The sequence below is a fragment of the Bolinopsis microptera genome, chromosome 5, assembly GCF_026151205.1.
Source record: "Bolinopsis microptera isolate Bmic1 chromosome 5, MBARI_Bmic_1.0, whole genome shotgun sequence".
NCBI lineage: Eukaryota > Metazoa > Ctenophora > Tentaculata > Lobata > Bolinopsidae > Bolinopsis > Bolinopsis microptera.
Window position 1 is genome coordinate 4780318 of NC_087076.1, and position 19889 is coordinate 4800206.

The window sequence follows — 19889 nt, forward strand, 5'->3', positions numbered from 1 at the left end:
TTCGACTCGCGGGGAGCGTAAAAATAGGGTTTGTCCTAAGAACTCAACAAAGGTCGTAGACTTTAAAACTATGCTCTAAACCCACCCCCCAAAGTGATGTTGTTCGTGGGGGCAGTTTTTCCCCGGACAGGGGGCGGGGTTTTAATATCAATACTACCCCCCCCCCCCCCCCAAAGGGGTTTTTCTGGCTGCCCTTTCCCCTTGGGGCGTTTAGGGGTTCGAGTCTTGTTTTGGGACCGAACTAAAGTGGGGTTTTGGGTTTACGTCCCAAAGGAAAGAGTGTGTCTGTGAGAGCGGGTAACAGTGGCAGGGCATTTAAAAAATTTTGTTCTTTGGCAACGCAAGCAGAGAAAAGGACGCTGTCATCAGTTTTTTCCCGGTGTAGTTTTATCCGTCAGAAACAAGGGACTTGGGTTTCATCCTTTTGGAACCATTTAGGGAAATTTGGGGAAGGTTGGCATGAGTTGGGTAGAAATTTCGATAAAAAACCTTTTTATTTCCCGTAATAAAACCTAAGGGAAAACTTGAACGGGTCATTTCCCTTACAGCCTTTGGCAAGTAGTCTCACATCCCCTTTATCGAGGAAAAAAAAAAAAACCCCCCCCCCCCCCCCCCCCCCCCCCCCCCCCCCCCCCCCCCCCCCCCCCCCTTTAAACAAGAGCTCCCGTTCCCCTTTTGTGGTCTTCGGCGGCAGTCAGATCATGTTTTCTTCTTAATGTTTTCAGCTAGATTTACAGAATTGAAATGTGAAAAATCCCACCCCCGATCTAGCCCATTTCTGTTAAAATATTCAAAACCATAAAACACATCACAATTAAAACGGCATAATTTGTGATGTGATTTTGACCCCCTTTTGGGGGGGGGGATCAGTTTTTTGACCCAAGGTCTCCCCGTGGTTCCCCTGTCCTAATCCTGTTTGATCCTTTTAGACCGAACCATCGATACGTGATTGGCTATTTGAAAACAGGATCGGGTTAGCCGTACTAACAGCTTAACAGGCTGTCGTCCATCACAACCTACAGTGAAAATAAGGGGGTATGGGAATCAAATTTTCGCAAACCAAAACGCAACCCAAACTTCGTTTCCCTCGACGCAAGAAAGGGTGAAGGGCCAAAGTCCTGAACTGATTTTATAAAAACTTTTGTCCCCCCTTTACGACATCCCAAAAGAAAAAAAACTATGGTTGAGTTTTAGCTTGTATATATCAAATTTTGGGAAAAGTTTTCGTATACAAATATAGTAACAGTTTAGATCAGGGCTCAAAATTTGGGAAATGTGTCGTATTGGGAAAAAAATCAAAAATTCCCCGGGCTTTTGTTTTTTTTTGATTTAAATTAGTCGGAAAAAGTCGCTGTCGGACAGTTTTCGTTTTTACCGTAGCTAATTTTTCCAAATTTGCGATTTTATTGGAAAACATTTTTGTAAGGCCGGGTTTTAAAATCGGTAAAGTAAACCCTTTGCTTACTCACAATCTGGGACGTTTGTCGTGACTTTAATTTCCGCCATGAAAACATCTCACAAACTTGCTACCCATTTCAGGGGTTTTCTGTATGGGTCCCAAATTATAACCTCTGTCATACAAGCTTCTTTGTTTGTTTTGTAGCTAAATTTGATAAAAGAAAATTTCTGCAATTTTGTTTTTCGGGTTTCACGGTTTAAAGAGTTTTAAAAGTGTAGCGTAGGGCGACACCCAAACCCCTGTCGCTCCTGCCTTTCCAAAACTCACCTAACCTGGAGGGGGTATTTAAAACATACAAGTGATAGGGAAAAATTTTGTAAAAATTTTTGTGTAAACTTTTTCGCTTTACAAATTGGGGACTCTTTTGACGCTCCTGATTTAAAACCCAGGAAATTTATGTCCTTTTTAAACCAAAAGAAAAAATCTTGTCGGTATCTCTCGCATCATTTTAGTTCAAAAGTTTTATATTTTCCACAACCGCAATTTTAAATTTTTAAAAAATTTTTTTGTGAAAAAAAATTAGTTTAAATATTCTCCCCCAAATCCCCTTTTTAAACCGATCCGGGGAGTAGTAAAGAAAAAAATGTTCTTTTCCTTTAAATATTTGCCGATAATTTATAGGGGGCTGAAAATTTTATTTTTTTGCTGTTTTTTAACAGATTGTAATTTAAATTTACGATAGTAAATTTGTCAAGACAAAATTTTTCTTTTTTTAGCATCCGGTCGGGTTTTGGGGCCCGCAGGAAAAAACCCTTTTTATGATTACGAGTCAATGTTGGGACTGAAATATCAAACCGGGTTTTTTCTGATCGCGAAGTGATTTTTGCGACCCCGGGTTGGGTTTGGTTTTTGGTCACCGGATTTTTAATGTTATATGTTTTTGCAAATGAATCCGTTTCTTGGGATCACGAAGTGTGATTTTAAACCGTTTTCATTTTTTCTTTCAATCGTAATCTTCCCTAATTTATTTTTTATGAAAAAAAAAAATTGGTTTTTTTAGTTATTTTTGTACATATTTTTTTGTTTTTGGACGAAATTTTTTTTAAACATTTATGACCGAAAACATTTTTAAATTTTTTTACATGCAATTCAAATTTTTAAAATACTCTAATGAAATTTAATAATTATCTTTGTACTTTTTAAAGACCGTCCACGTGAAAAATTTTTTAAAACACATTTTTTTTCGGGTTTTTTGTTAATTATACGGGTTTTGTTTTATTTTCGAGCTATTTTTTAATGGGCTGTTTACTCGGTCGTGACAAAAAATTTTTTAAAGCCCATAAAAAGAATAAAAAGAAAACTATTTTCTTCCTTTTTGTGAACCCCGGGCTTTTTATTTCTTTTTTAAAATACAAAGAAAACTTATATTTTTTAAAGTAATTTCCCGTTGTTTTTTCAAATTGTATTTCAATCGTAGGTTTTTTTTAAAATTTTTTAAATTCTATTGTACCCCCAAATTTCCTTTTTTTCTTGATTTTTAGTCTAAAAAACTTCTTGGGAAAAAACATAAACTCTCAATAGAGACCCAAACATCGCCCCGATGTCCGCACCCGGGGTTAAAAACGACGCTATTTCAGCACTGCGCGCGCGCCCGTTTCCCTTATGTTGCTATTGTATGGTTTTTTGGGGGGCCCTTCCACTTTTGGGAAAAAAAGCGCTCACGCAGTAAGCGTAGGCACTTTGGGTATGTGAAAACCCCAGGCTATCAAAGTTCATAAAATAGAGATTTTGGGGAATGACAGGGGTTAGCGCGGCCAAGTAAGCTTTTTTTCTTCACAGAGCAACGATCTCGTGGGGTTTTCATCGTCCCCAAACCCAAAATTTCCGTATAAAAAAAAAATTTTTCGGGCGGCCCCAGGGGTTTTAAATCATTCCCCCCCCCCGAAATTTTAAATTTTTATTTTATATGATTTGTTTAACTTAATAAATAGCCCCGCGTTTACAAACGGGGGTTTCCCGGTTTACCTGGGGAACCTTTAGGGTATTATGTTCTAAAAATAATAGAGATTTGGGGGGGGAATGGGCAGGGGGAGCGCGGGCCCCGTAACCCCAGGTAAGTCTTAAAGGGTTTTTGTTTGGTTTGGGTTAAAGGTTATGGGCCCGGGTAGCTTTGGGGGTTATATAGGATTTGGGTTTTTGGTTTTTTTAAATTTTTTAAAAACCCTTTTTTAAAGGGTGGGAAAAAACCCTAAAACAATTTAAAAACCCCCAAATCTTTTCGGGTGATACTCGTAAAATATTTTTTTGAAATTTTATTGATATTTAAGACCCCTTTAAAGAGTCTTAAATTGGGGGCGCGTCGGTGGTAGGTTTTATCCCAACCAAAGTCACTGAAATTGTTGGCTAGCGAATTAGTTTGACATAAAATCACCCCCCTTTTTGTGGGCGTCCTAAGTAATGTCTCCCTTTTCGAGATTAATCATCTTAAATTTTTCACAATTACAATCAAAATATAAAATTTTAATTTTTAAGTATAGCCAATTTTGTTCTAACTTTAAATTTCGATCGATCTTGTTTTTTTTTTCAAAATGCTGGATTGAAAGGGGAGCCTTTTTTGGATTAATTGGGAAAACAAATAAACCGCTCAGCCTAAGTTGTATATTTGAAAAAATTACCCGGGGGACCCCCGGGTATTTTGTCATTAACACAGAAAAAGATTTTGGGGAAAGACAGGCGAGGCGCCCAGTAAAATGAAAATAAAAACATTGTCCCGGGACTTTCCAAAAAAAATTGCATTGATAAAACTGTTATTAAAACATTGATTTTATTCTGAAATAAATAGTATGATGATGAATCTGCTTCTAAAAAATAAAATTTACATTCAACTTTAAAAATAAAATAATAATATGCATTACATGCAAGAAAATAATTTAAAATTAAAAAACGATTAATTTTTGAGTTATTATAAATGAACACAAATTTTTTCGAAACCGTCTTTAAATTTTTTAATAAATTTTAAAAATAATTGTTAGCAAAATATCAACTATAATTTTAATTTTCCTCACGCTGAGGCCCGGCGCAAAGGCGCGGCTGTTTGGGGGCTTTTTGCCCCACTAAAACTAAGTGAAAGCAATGGGGTCAAGTGATTTAAAACGACATACCATAAATTTTTCGGCGCTCCGCGGCCGGATAACGATTTTCATTTTACTTTGCTAGTTATATTACAGAGGTTTAGTTATCATTAGTATAGGTATATTAATTCATTAGTATAGTTATTCATAATTGCCAAACAATTGTTGAAAATAAATTCCTTTCTGGGCCTCGAAAATCGCGGCATCTGATCATATAGTACACGTCGGATTAACGACTAGGATTCGATTTACAATGTACGCTTTCGTTAATATTTACTTATAGTCTTCGCGCGTTCCTTTGGGCAACTACCATTATACCAAAACAGTCCATACTTACCATATGGTAGTGGGAAAATCTTGGATCCTGACAGAAATATCTTGGATTATATTGGTAACGGCAAGTTAAGGCAAGAACTAGGGCCTGACAGGAACTCTGGCATTTTGCGTCGATTCGAACTAGAGTTCTTGAATCCGAGATTTTGAACAATTTGGGAACAGTGAGACAGATTGAGACCGAAATTGAGACAAATTTGGACAGGCTTTTGGGCAGTAGTTATGGCCCGGGTTGACTTAAAATCTATTGGTATGGTGGAGGGGTAAGTTTACTAACATGTTCAGCCACTCACGAAGTGCCAAATTGGTTCCACTGGTTCATGAAATGAAACGAAATGTAACAAAAATGAAATTTACCCTAAAATCGGCCCTAAAATGATTTGTGAAACCGATCAGAGTGGTTGGATTGATACAGGTGTGTTCCATGAAAAGTTGGTGACCCTAGCAAGCTCAGAAAAGGCTCTGGGGGCAATGTTCCATTTTGGTTTCAGAGTAGTTGGGATTCTTGAACAGAATTGAGACAACTTTGAGACAGGCTTTTGGGGCGTAGTTATGCCTGGGTTGACTTAAATATCTATCATGGTATGGTGGAGGGGTATGTTTACTAAACATGTTCAGCCACTTCAGAAGTGCCAAATGATCCCTTGGTTTCATGAAATGAACGATATGAACAAAAATGAACTTTACCCTAAAAATCGCCTAAAATGATTTGAAACCGATCGAGGTCTGTTGGTATTGATACCAGGAGTGTCCATGAAAATGTTTGGTGCCCCTAGCAAGCTCGAAATGGCTCTTGGGGCAATGTTTCCATTTGGTTTCAGAGTAGTTGGGATTCTGGAAAGAATTGAGACAACTTTGAGACAGGCTTTTGGGGCAGTAGCTGTAGTAGTTTTATGCTGGGTTGACTTAAAATCTATCTGGTATGGTGGAGGGGTATGTTTACTAACATGGTTCAGCCACTCAAGAAGTGCCAAAATTGATACTGGTTCATGAAATGAACGAAATGAACAAAAATGAAACTTTACCCTAAAAATCGCCTTAAATGATTTGAACGATCTGAGTCTGTGGTCTTGATACCAGGAGTGTCCATTGAATGTTTGGTGAACCTAGCAAGCTAAGAAAAGGCTCTGGGGGCATTGTTCCATTTTGGTTTCAGAGTAGTTGGGTCTGGAAAGATTGAGAATACTTTGAGACAGGCTTTTGGGGCAGTAGTCAGTAGGTTATGCCCGGGTTGACTTAAAATCTATCTGGTAAGGAGGGGGGTATGTTTACTAAACATGTTCAGCCACTCAGAAGTGCCAAATGATCCCCGGGTTCATGAAAATGAACGAATGAACAAAAATAACTTACCTAAAATCGCCTAAAAGATTGAAACGATAAGAGTCGTTGGTATTGATACCGGAGTGTCCATGAAGTTTGGTGACCCTAGCAAGCTCAGAAAAGGCTCTGGGGGCAATGTTTATTTTGGTTTCAGAGTTGTTGGGATTCTGGAACGAATTGTGACAACTTTGAGACAGCTTTGGGGGGCAGTAGTTATGCCTGTCGGTTGACTTTAAATCTATCTGGTATGGTTGGAGGGGTTTGTTAACTACACATGTTCAGCCATCAGATGTGCCAAATGATCCCCTGGTTCATGAAATGAACGAAATGGAAACAAAAATGAACTTTACCCTAAAATCGCCTAAAATGATTTGAAACCGGATCAGAGTCTGTTGGTATTGATACCGGCGTGTCCATGAAAGTTTGGTGACACTTGCATGCTCAGAAAAGGCTCTGGGGCAATGTTCCATTTTGGTTTCAGAGTAGTTGGGTTCTGGAACAGAATTGAGGGACAACTTGAGACAGGCTTTTTGGGGCAGTAGTTATGCTCCGGGTTGACTTAAAATCTATCTGTTATGGTGGAGGTATGTTGATAACAGTTCAGCACTCAGAAGTGCCAAATGACTCCCCTGGTTCATGAAATGAACGAAATGAACAAAATGAAACTTTACCCTAAATAGCCTAAAATGATTTGAAAACCGATCAGAGTATGATGGTATTGATACAGGAGTGTCCATGCAAGTTTGGTGGACCTAGCAAGTCAGAAAAGCTCTGGGGGCTATGTTCATTTTGGTTTTCGGAGTAGTTGGGAATTCTTGGACAGAATTGAGACAACTTTGAGACTGGCTTTTGGGCAGTAGTTATGCCTGGGTTGACTTAAAATCTATTGTATGTGGAGGGTATGTTTACTAACATGTTCAGCCACTCAGAAGTGCCAAATGATCCCCTGGTTCATGAAATGAACGAATGAACAAAAATGAACTTTACCCTAAAATCGCCCTAAATGATTTGAAATACCATCAGAGTCTGTTGGTATTGATAACAGGGAGTGTCCATGAAATGTTTGGTTGACGCCTAGCTTGCTCAGAAAGGCTCTGGGGGCAATGTTCCATTTGGTTCAGAAGTAGTTGGGATTCTGGTACAGAATTGAGACAAACTTGGAGACAGAGCTTGTGGGCAGTAGATATGCCTGGGTTGACTTAAATCTATCTGGTATGGTGGAGGGTTAGTTACTAAATGTTCAGCCCACTCAGAAGTGCCAAAATGATCCCCCTGTTCATGAAATGAAAGAAATGAACAAAATGAAACTTTACCACTCTAAAATGCCCCTAAAATGATTTTGATTGAAACCGATCAGAGTCTGTTGGTATTAATACCAGGAGTGTCCATGAAAAGTTTGGTGACCCTAGCAAGCTCCAGAAAAGGCTCTGGGGGCAATGTTCCCATTGTGGTTTCAGAGTAGTTGGATTCTGGACCAGAATTGAGACAACTTTGAGACAGGCTTTGGGGCAGTAGTTATGCCCGGGTTGACTTAAAATCTATCGGTATGGTGGAGGGGTTTGGTTTATATGTTTACTTAACATGTTCAGCCATCAGATAGTGCCAATGATCCCCTGGTTCATGAAATGAAGAAATGAACAAAAATGAACTTTAACCTAAAATCGCCTAAAGTGATTGAAACCGATCAGAGTCTGTTGGTATTGATACCCGGAGCGTGTCATGAAAAGTTTTGTGACCCTAGCAAGCTCAGAAAAGGCTCTGGGGGCAAATGTTCCATTTTGGTTTACAGAGTAGTTGGGATTCTGGAACAGGAATTGAAGACAACTTTGAGACAGGTTTTGGGGCATTTAGTATGCCTCGGGGATTGACTTAAAATCTATCTGGTTAGGTGGAGGGGGTATTGTTTATAACATGTTCAGCCTCGCAGTGCCAATGATCCCCTGGTTCATGAAATGACCGAAATGAACAAAAATGAAACCTTTACCATAAAATCGCCTAAAATGATTTGAAACCGATCAGAGTCTGTTGGTGTTGATACCAGGAGTGTCCATGAAAAGTTTGGTGACCCTAGCAAGCTCAGGAAAAGGCTCTGGGGCAAGTTCCATTTTGGTTTCAGAGTAGTTGGGATTCTGGAACAGAATTGAGTCAACTTTGAGACAGGCTTTTTGGGGCTAGTATAGTTATGCTGGGTTGACTTTAAAGTCTATCGGGTATGGTGGAGGGGTTGTTTTACTTAAAATTGTTCAGCCCTCAGAAAGTGCCAAATGATCCCCTGGTTCATGAAATGAAAACGAAATGAAACAAATAATGAACTTTACCCCTAAAAGCGCCTAAAAATGATTTGAAACCGATCAGAGGTAGTCTGTTGGTACTGATACCAGGAGTGTCCTTTGAAAAGTTTGGTGACCCCTAGCAAGCTCAGAAAGGCTCCTGGGGGCAATGTTCCATTTTGGTTTCAGATTAGTTGGGATTCTGGAAACAGATTGAGACAAATTTGAGACATGGCTTTTGGGGCAGTAGTTATCGCTGGGTTGACGTTAAAATCTATATGGTCACTTTAAAATCTATCTGGTATGGTGGAGGGTAGGTTTATAACATGTTCAGCCACTCAGAAGTGCCAAATTGATCCCCTGGTCATGGAATGAACGTTAATGAACAAAAATGAACTTTACCCTACAATCGCCTAAAAAATGGATTTGAAACGATCAGGTCTGGTTGTATTGATTACCAGGAGTGTCCATGAAAGGTTTGGGTGACCCTAGAAGCTCAGAAAAGGTTGGGGGCAATGTTCCATTTTGGTTTCAGAGTGTTGGATTCTGGAAACAGAAATTGAGACAACTTTGAGACGGCTTTTGGGGCAGTAGTTATGCCTGGGTTGACTTAATTCTATATGGTATGTGGAGGGGTATGTTTATACAGTTCAGCCACTCAGCAGTGCCAAATGCTACCCCTGGGGGGGGACCCCCACCCAGGGGCTTCATGAAATGTAAACGAAAATGAACAAAAATGAACTTTACCCTAAAATCGCCTAAAATGATTTGCAACCGATCAGAGTGTTTGCTGATAAACCGGATCTTTCTAGCATGTGTAATGCTAACACAGTTCCAGGAAGAGTTATCTTGCTAATTTTCAAGTTGGTGTTGGCTTGATCAAAGTTATTGAGAAAGCTTGACATATCTTGACTGTCCTTTCTCCTAAGATTGATAAAATCCGACCAGGATTTCATCATCTTACTGGTATCATCTTTCCTGTATGTTCTATCTAATAGCTTCATGATGTTTTGTACTCCTTCTCCGTCAAGAACATCGATGTCTTTGTTTTTTACTGCTGAGTTGAGCTTTGATACGATATTATGATCAGTGTGTTGAGATACTAGGTTGAACAAGGCATACCCTTGCTCTGCGGGGTCTACTTTTCTGACTGCACATAATTTGTCCCACATCTCAACTTGTAGTCTCCATTCCTCATAACTCATAGATGCTTTCCATTGCGGTGGGGCTGTAAGGCGGGCTGCTGGCTGTTGGTACTGCACTTGTATTGGCTCTGGTTGCAGTACTGCTCCTTGAACATTTGATGATGTTGCTGTATCAGGTGGTGGATTACTTTCTTTTTCATCTTCACTGTTTACCATGTTTTATTGGTTAGACGGTGCAATGATAGGCAGTAATTGTAGTGTAAAAACAGCCCCACCACTCCTATGGAGATAGATGGTTAGTCATCTTAATAAATAAATAAATGAATATAAATACAAATACAATCCATAATAGAAATAGAAACACTGCAGCGATGTGGCCCTCGCAGCTCAGTGAGAATACTAACAGTTCTATGATCTTAGTCGCATCTTCTATTTTTTCTTTCCTGAACACCCTGTTGTCGTCAGCTGTTTCTGTGGCAGATTGTAACAATGGACCACAATAATCGTTCAGCAAACAGCACACTGTCTCTAGCCATTCTGATAACTTCTCTCTAGGCACACTTCTCTGGTTCAGTTTGTCAAATTGCACATCATCGTTGTGTTCGGCACCGATGTTACTTCTAATCTCCTTCAAAATACTGTTAGTTGCCATGTGTATCTGATTCACATACTCCGTAAGGAACTGGCCATTCACAACCATAGCAACATCTACTATATCCAAGTGTTCATTCTGTAGCGGCAAAGGCATCGTACACGTTGTACAGATAAACAACAATTGAAGATCCTCAGACTATGAGTAACCTCCTATGATCTATTAGTAACACAGATGATCGCCACAAAAAGTTTGAAGATGACATATATATATGATGCAAGTGTCAGGAAAACAAGAAATCAGCCTTTTTTCGACAATAACAATAAACTTGTTTTAACAATAACAATAAACCACGATTGAGGTACTGAAAGTTAGATTACCAAAGAAAGCTTTGATAAACGGAAAAAGATCAGAATAGAAGGAGACATTTTGGAAGATTTTTGAATTATAGAAGCTTTCTGCTGTTTCATTGACCGAAATTTCAGTTTTAACTGAATTTTTGACCTGTGACCAATCAGTGAAGTTAGTGTGAGTGAACCAAGTCACCATCGAGGTACTGGAAGCTGCATATCCAGAGAAAACTTAGCTTTGATGAAAGGCACATTTTTAAATGTCCTACCGGTAGGACATTATCATATTTCTGCTTTCCGGAACCCAAATTTCACGGTTTTTAATGCATTTTTCTTGAATGATTAATTAATGAGTTCACCATGGACGACAGGAGATACGATTGAGGTACTGAAAGTTGGGTTACCAAAGAAAACTTTGATAAAAGAAAAATCATCAGAATAGAAGGAAATATTTTGGAAAATTTTTTAAAAGAAGCTTTTAGGCCATTTCCTTGACCGAAATTTCACAGTTTTGACTGAGTTTTTAACCAGTGACCAATCAGTGAGGACAGTTTAAGTGACCCAAGTCGTCATAGAGGTACTGGAAGCTGAATATCTGGAAAAAAAACGAGCTTGAACCTGTGATCGCGGGTCAAACTGCCAAATTATATAATACATTTTAATCTTACAAAGATCTGTGATCTGCCAAGCGCTGCGGGGCACCCTGTTATTTCTGATCACACATTTATCTCTCTTTTGTGACGGAATACTTCTAACCGTGTTTACCCTTTCTAGCAATGACAAGGAAACAGGGATAACCGATTGGACTGGGGAGTTGCAGACCAGTGGCAGCACACTACCGTCCAATCGGTAAGTATTTATAATGTTTAGTTATTAGGTATTTATTTGGAATTGGTTTAATTTGGTTGTAAAGTTATTCTATTATGTAATAAAGTATTTTGTTTTACAGGTTTTGTACATACGACAAATACGGGTTTTATTGGTCAACTAAAGGTCATCTAACACACCCTTGGTAAAGCAAAACCTGGAAATAGGATACAAGGATACAAAAGTTGTAATTACTCTATTATGTATTAAATACACATTAGTAGTAATTCTGAAATAATTGACGTTTAAAACAATTCCAATTACTTACAAATGTGTGGGAATAATTTATAATCACAGTGCTGGCAAGCACGAGCGGTGTCTTTATTAGGGGAATACTATGTACCCCCTTTATTATTGTACCCCCTTTACTATTATAACCCCTTAATGTTTCACAAGATCACTGTTCTCAGTACAGGTATAAGAACAATCGTCACATTTAAAAGCTTTCCCAACAGGAGAAGTATTCTCTTTGCCCAACCTGGTTGGTGATGATAAAGAATTTAACATTGAGACATTTGTAGTAGCCATATCATTGATTGTTTCACAATGATGTTCTCTGATATGTTCCACAAAGAACTCATCATAAAGGAAGTGAGCTTCACATTGCGGACAAATGAAACCATGTGATATTCCAGTCACCTCCTCCTGCTCTGTTTTTATTTCCTTTTTTATTGGAATTAAAGTTATGTTACTCCTTTCTTTATCAGCAGCTGTTGAGGATCCTTTACTTTGTGTTAACATTACAAACTTTCCTGGATAAATAACTGATTAATAACATCAAAATACACAAACTTTCCAATTTCAAATATCTACATATCTAATTACCAGTGGATATGAATATTTGGAATAACAAATTTTGATATTTAGACGTGGTCACCCTTAGACATCTCTATTCCATCGATACCATGCAGATATATAATGTGGTAAATAAATGTCAGAATTATATTATAAATAATAAATATAGCGTATTGGAAATACGATAAATTTGCTAATTCTTACTTTAAAGACAAGACAAAATCAATGGGTTAAATAAAAGGTTAGATATATCAATGATTAAATGATTCACAGTAATAGCAACAAAATCATAATTTCTCAATTATATTTTATGGAATAAGTTGCACAATTTTGTTATTGAAATCAGAAAAATTGCTTTCAAAAATAGCTCTTAACATTTGTGGAGATTATTTATAGACTGTAAATGCAATCATTGATCATAAATGATATAAAAGGGGAAGTAAACTGACATTATCTACCAGTGAAAACGCTGTTATCTAATAAATTGTGACTGATGATAGCAAGTATAATGTAGTTGTATAAGAACATTCCTGGCAATTTTAGAGTTTCTGTCCTGTGTGAGTACGTTGGTGTCGGGAAAGACTTGATTTAATAGAGCAAACAAATGAACATTCTTTGCACTTGTAGGATTTCTCTCCCGTGTGAGTCCTCATATGTAATGTGAGATGACCTTTCTGAGCACAAGAATATGAACATTCCTTACACTTGTAAGGTTTCTCTCCCGTGTGAGTACGTTGATGTCTAATAAAACATGATTTAACAGAACAAGCAAATGAACACTCGTTGCACTTGTAGGGTTTCTCTCCCGTGTGAGAACGTTGGTGTCTGATAATATTTGATTTACTAGAGCAAGTATATGACTGGGACAGATTTGATGAGATCCTATCGAATAACCCCAACCTTAACAACACACAAATCAACACTACGACTGAAATTGATCACAAAATAGACATAATCAATACTGCACTAAAGGAAGCCTTCGAGGAGGCATGCCCCATCACTTACATGTCAAGTTCCGTCCGCAAACCCCCCTGGCTAACTCAAGAAGTAGAGGAAGCACAGAGGGGAATAAGACAAAAACTGATTACTGCCCGCAAAAAGAAGACTGATGCCCTGTGGCTCGCTCTTAGAGAGAGCAACAAACAATACAACAGACTTATAACCAACTCCCAGCGTAATGCCCAAGCTTATGGAAGCCTAACCCTCGAAACTATCGCCCCCAGAAAAGGTACCATCACAACTCACACCACTATCAACAAACAATTCATGGTAGATCTCAACATACCACCCAAAGCAGAGAGAGACCTATCTATACCAACCATGATGCTTGAACGACGCTTCACGGTCACCACTCCTGGAGCTGACAACATTGGATATAGAGGCTCACTCCAAAACACCATCGACAACATCCCCAGTGAAACCATCACCTGCTACACAGACGGGTCACGCACAGACTCAGGTAGCGGGGCTGGTTATATTATGACCACAGACAACAACAACACTACACTAGATGAAAGATCATTCAAGCTTCCCGATTATTGCACCGTTTATCAAACAGAACTCACTGCCATCATCGAAGCTTGTAAATATCTATCAACTTATACAAACACACACATCATCATATGGTCAGACAGTCTCTCCTCTATTCAAGCCATATCCTCACCTTCAACGAGGAGTAGGACTACTAGAGACTGTTACGACACCCTCAATACACTCGGATCCACTAACACCTTAGAGATCAGATGGATAGCTGCACACATTGGATTGTGGGGAAATGAAAAAGCAGACGAGCTGGCCAAAAATGGTACAACCAGTGAATCCACTTTGAATTGCCCAATTCCACAATCTTACATCAAACGCCTGATCAACGACAAAGTCACAAAACTTAATCAAGAATCATGGATTACTGATGGTCCCAGACACACTAAACTGACACTTGGACATAAAAACATCAACATCATCAAAAATCTCAACACTACACTCAGTAACAACAGACAAAATTATAGAACTGCAGTGCACCTCATCACGGGACATTGTGGCCTCAACAAACACCTACACACCATTCGCAAATCAGACACAAGTGCTTGTCCTAAATGCGGCGACGAAGAGGAGACTGTCTCACACTTTCTCGGACAGTGCCCGGCTATTGCCCAAATAAGAGGTCAATATTTCCGGGACTACTACCTCTCTGTCAATGACATATTCGACAACCAACACATCTCCACCATTGTCAACTTTACAAACTACACTAAACGCTTAGTGGTGCCAGAGGAGTTGGACCAGACAGTTGTAACATAGCGACTACTTTAACGCCGTCTTATTTCGCCTCTCTCTTCCACACTCAACCACCACTTAAGCGTTTATCTATGACACACCCCACAACACTTACCATCATCCTTGATTACACATCTTGATTCCACTTGCATCCTCCCACAGGACTGCCATACCCCAGAGGTAGGCAAAGCATTCATATGCTATCCTCTCGTGGGCCAACCAGGCCCAGCCTCTCTAAAAAAAAATTTAAAAAAAGTATATGAACATTCCTTACACTTGTAGGGTTTTTCTCCCGTGTGAATCCTCATATTATGTTTCTTGAGATCACCTTTCTGAGCACTAGAATATGAACATTCCTTACACCTGTAGGGTTTTTCTCCCGTGTGAGTACGTTGGTGTTTAGTAAGACTTGATTTAACAGAACAAGCAAATGAACATTCGTTGCACTTGTAGGGTTTCTCTCCGGTGTGAGTACGTTGGTGTCTGATAAGATTTGATTTATCAGAACAAGTATATGAACATTCGTTGCACTTGAAGGGTTTCTCTCCTGTGTGAGTACGTTGGTGTATAGTAAGACTTGATTTAACAGAACAAGCAAATGAACATTCGTTGCACTTGTAGGGTTTCTCTCCCGTGTGAGAACGTTGGTGTCTGATAAGATTTGATTTACTAGAGCAAGTATATGAACATTCCTTACACTTGTAAGCTTTCTCTCCCGTGTGAATACCTAAATGTTTCACAAGATCACTGTTCTCAGTACAGGTATAAGAACAATCGTCACATTTAAAAGCTTTCCCAACAGGAGAAGTATTCTCTTTGGTTGGTGATGATAAAGAATTTAACATTGAGACATTTGTAGTAGCCATATCATTGATATTTGATTGTTTCACAATGATGTTCTCTGATATGTTCCACAAAGAACTCATCATAAAGAAAGTGAGCTTCACATTGCGGACAAATGAAACCATGTGATATTCCAGTCAACTCCTCCTGCTCTGTTGTTATTTCCTTCTTTATTGGAATTAAAGTTATGTTACACCTTTCTTTATCGGCAGCTGTTGAGGATCCTTTACTTCGTGTTAACATTACAAACTTTCCTGGATAAATAACTGATAAATAACATCAAAATACACAAACTTTCCAAATTCAAATAGGAAGCATTGACGTCTGTAGTCAAGACTATTGTTGCAGAGGAGGACCGCAGCAGGAACCTCCTTATCTTCGGTCTGCCTGAGGAAAAAGAAGAGAAGCTCGAATCTCAAGTCAGTGAAGTTCTGGAAACTATTGGCATAAAGCCAAAAGTAGAGGCTCAGAGAATAGGAAAAAAGAAAACGGTTGACTCAACGCGACCAGTTAAAGTTATCACCTCAAACTCGCTCATCGTTAATCAGATTCTGAGGAATGCCAGGAACCTGCGGCAGAGTGAGAAGTTTAAGACAGTTTTCTTGAGCCCTGATCGGTCTGTCGAACAGAGGAAGCTCCGGAAAGATCTGGTACAGGACATGAAGAAGCGGGCACTTGCAGAACCGACCAAAAAGTTTTACATAAAGGACGGGCAAATTTATTGTGCCGATGAGAGCAACGGTTGACAACTTTTTTTGAGTGTGTGTTTCGTGTGCTGTTTTGATATGTTTTGGACCATGTTTGTGAGGGACATATTGGTAGCTGTAGTTATTTTCTATACAAGACTGAATAGTCTTCAGGCTTTAGCTGAGCTTTAATTTCCGACGCAGTTTTGTTGAGCCACTAGTCCATGATGGGGAATATAAACAATATATTTAACTCTTAATGGTCATAGCTACTTTTAATTTCATGAATCATACAGATTTTAAAGTACGCTGGTACGATTTTTATCTTATTAAATTGCTGTTCAATATCTATTTTAGTAAACATTAACTGGGGTAGTAAAACCCAGTTCCCAATCAATTAATCAATCATATCTACATATTTAATTACCAGTGGGTATAAATATTTGGAATAACAAATTCTAATATTAAGACCACCCTTAGACATCTCTATTCCATCGGTACCATGCATAAGATATAAGGTGGTAAATAAATGTCAGAATTATATTATAAATAATAAATATAGCAGATTGGAAATACAATAAATTTGCCAATTGTTACTTTAAAGACAAGACAAGACAAGATCAATGGGTTAAATTAATGGTTAGATATATATCAATGATTATGATTCACAATAATAGCAACAAAATCATAATTTCTCTATCATATCTTATGGAACAAATTGCACAATATTGTTATTGAAATCAGAAAAATTGCTTTCAAAAATAGCTCTTAACATTTGTTGAGATTATTTATAGACTATAAATGCAATCATTGATCATAAATGTTATAAAAAGGGAAGTAAACAGATATTATCTACCAGTGAATACCCTGCTATCTAATAAATTGTGACTGATGATAGCAAGTATTATGTAGTTGTATAAGAACATTCGTGGCAATTTTAGAGTTTCTGTCCTGTGTGAGTACGTTGGTGTCGGGAAAAACTTGATTTAATAGAGCATGCAAATGAACATTCTTTGCACTTGTAGGATTTCTCTCCCGTGTGAGTCCTCATTATATGCTCTGTGAGCCGACCTTTCTGAGCACAAGAATATGAACATTCCTTACACTTGTAGGGTTTTTCTCCCGTGTGAGTACGTTGGTGGGTAATAAGACTTGATCTATCAGAACAAGCAAATAACATTCGTTGCACTTGTAAAGTTTCTCTCCCGTGTGAGTACGGTGGTGTCTGATAAAACTTGTTTGAACAGAACAAGCAAATGAACATTCGTTGCACTTGTAGGGTTTCTCTCCCGTGTGAGTACGTTGGTGTCTGATAAGATTTGGTTTAAGAGAGCAAGTATATGAACATTCGATGCACTTGTAGGGTTTTTCTCCCGTGTGAGTCCTCATATGTAATTTGAGAGGACCTTTTTTAGCACAAGAATATGAACATTCCTTACACCTGTAGGGTTTTTCTCCAGTGTGAGTCCTCATGATATGTTTCTTGAGATCACCTTTTTGAGCACTAGAATACGAACATTCCTTACACCTGTAGGGTTTTTGTCCCGTGTGAGTACGTTGGTGTATAATAAGACTTGATTTAACAGAACAAGCTAATGAACATTCGTTGCACTTGTACGGTTTCTCTCCCGTGTGAATACCTAAATGTTTCACAAGATCACTGTTCTTAGTACAGGTATAAGAACAATCGTCACATTTAAAAGCTTTCCCAACAGGAGAAGTATACTCTTTGCCCAACCTGGCTGATGATGCTAAAGAATTTAACATTGAGACTTTTGTAGTAGCCATAACATTGATTGTTTCACAATGATGTTCTCTGATATGTTCCACAAAGAACTCATCATAAAGGAAGTGAGCTTCACATTGCGGACAAATGAAACCATGTGATATTCCAGTCACCTCCTCCTGCTCTGTTTTTATTTCCTTCTTTATTGGAATTAAAGTTATGTTACTCCTTTCTTTATCAGCAGCTGTTGAGGATCCTTTACTTTGTGTTAACATTACAAACTTTCCTGGATAAATAACTGATTAATAACATCAAAATACACAAACTTTCCAAATTCAAATATCTACATATTTAATTACCAGTGGGTATGAATATTTGGAATAATAAATTCTAATATTTATACCACCCTTAGACATCTCTATTCCATCGGTATCATGCAGATATATAAGGTGGTAAATAAATGTCAGAAATATATTATAAATAATAAATATAGCTTATTGGAAATATTATACATTTGCTAATTCTTACTTTAAAGACAAGACAAAATCAATGGGTTAAATTAATGGTTAGAAATATCATTGATTATGATTAACAGTAATAGCAAAAAAATCATAATTTCTCAATCATATTTATGGAACAAATTGCACAATTTTGTTATTGAAATCAGAAAAAATTACTTTCAAAAATAGCTCTTACCATTTGAGGAGATTATTTATAGACTATAAATGCAATGATTGATCATTAATGATATAAAAGGGAATTAAACTGATATTCTCTACCAGTGAATACCCTGCTATCTAATAAATTGTGACTGATCAGAGCAAGTATAATGTAGTTGTATAAGAACATTAGTGGCAATTTTAGAGTTTCTGTCCTGTGTGAGTACGTTGGTGTCGGGAAAAACTTGATTTAATAGAGCATGCAAATGAACATTCTTTGCACTTGTAGGATTTCTCTCCCGTGTGAGTCCTCATATGCTCTGTGAGCCGACCTTGCCGAGCACAAGAATATGAACATTCCTTACACTTGTAGGGTTTTTCTCCCGTGTGAGTACGTTGGTGTCTGATAAGATTTGATTTATCAGAACAAGTATATGAACATTCGTTGCACTTGAAGGGTTTCTCTCCTGTGTGAGTACGTTGGTGTATAGTAAGACTTGATTTAACAGAACAAGCAAATGAACATTCGTTGCACTTTTAGGGTTTCTCTCCCGTGTGAGAACGTTGGTGTCTGATAAGATTTGATTTACTAGAGCAAGTATATGAACATTCCTTACACTTGTAAGCTTTCTCTCCCGTGTGACTACGTTGGTGTATTATAAGATTTGGTTTAATCGAGCAAGTGTATGAACATTTATTGCACTTGTAAGGACTCTCTCCCGTGTGAGTTCTCATATGTAATGTGAGATGACCTTTCTGAGCAAAAGAATATGAACATTCATTGCACTTGTAGGGTTTCTCTCCCGTGTGAGTACGTTGGTGTCTGATAAGCGTTGATTTAAAAGAGCAAGTATATGAACATTCCTTACACTTGTAGGGTTTCTCTCCCGTGTGAATACCTAAATGTTTCACAAGATCACTGTTCTCAGTACAGGTAAAAGAACAAACGTCGCAGCTTAAAGCTTTCCCAACAGGAGAAGTAGTCTCTTTGCCCAACCTGGTTGATGATGGTAAAGAATTCAACAAGACATTCGTAGTAGACAAATCATTGATTGTTTCACCATGATGTTCTCTGATATGTTCCACAAAGAACTCATCATAAAGAAAGTGAGCTTCACATTGCGGACAAATGAAACCATGTGATATTCCAGTCACCTCCTCCTGCTCTGTTTTTATTTCCTTTTTTATTGGAATTAAAGTTGTGTTACTCCTTTCTTTATCAGCAGCTGTTGAGGATCCTTTACTTTGTGTTAACATTACAAACTTTCCTGGATAAATAACTGATTAATAACATCAAAATACACAAATTTTCCAAATTCAAATATCTATATATTTAATTACCAGAGGGTATAAATATTTGGAATAATAAATTCTTATATTTAGACCACCCTTAGACATCTCTATTCCATCGGTGTACCATGCAGATATATAAGGTGGTAAATAAATGTCAGAAATATAGTATAAATAATAAATATAGCTGATTGGAAATACGATAAATT

General features: G+C 38.0%; 1 protein-coding gene across 1 annotated transcript; it reads right to left on the minus strand.

Annotated features, from left to right (window-relative positions):
- Positions 1-12432: 12432 nt before the first annotated feature.
- LOC134814885 (zinc finger protein 502-like) lies at positions 12433-15342 on the minus strand. Its single transcript, XM_063823189.1, has 2 exons — positions 14729-15342; positions 12433-13051 (listed from the first exon to the last, which is right to left on the minus strand). The coding sequence occupies exons 1-2, from the start codon at positions 15340-15342 to the stop codon at positions 12742-12744; spliced, it is 924 nt and encodes a 307-aa protein (XP_063679259.1). The 3' UTR covers positions 12433-12741.
- Between the last annotated feature and the right edge of the window lie 4547 nt (positions 15343-19889).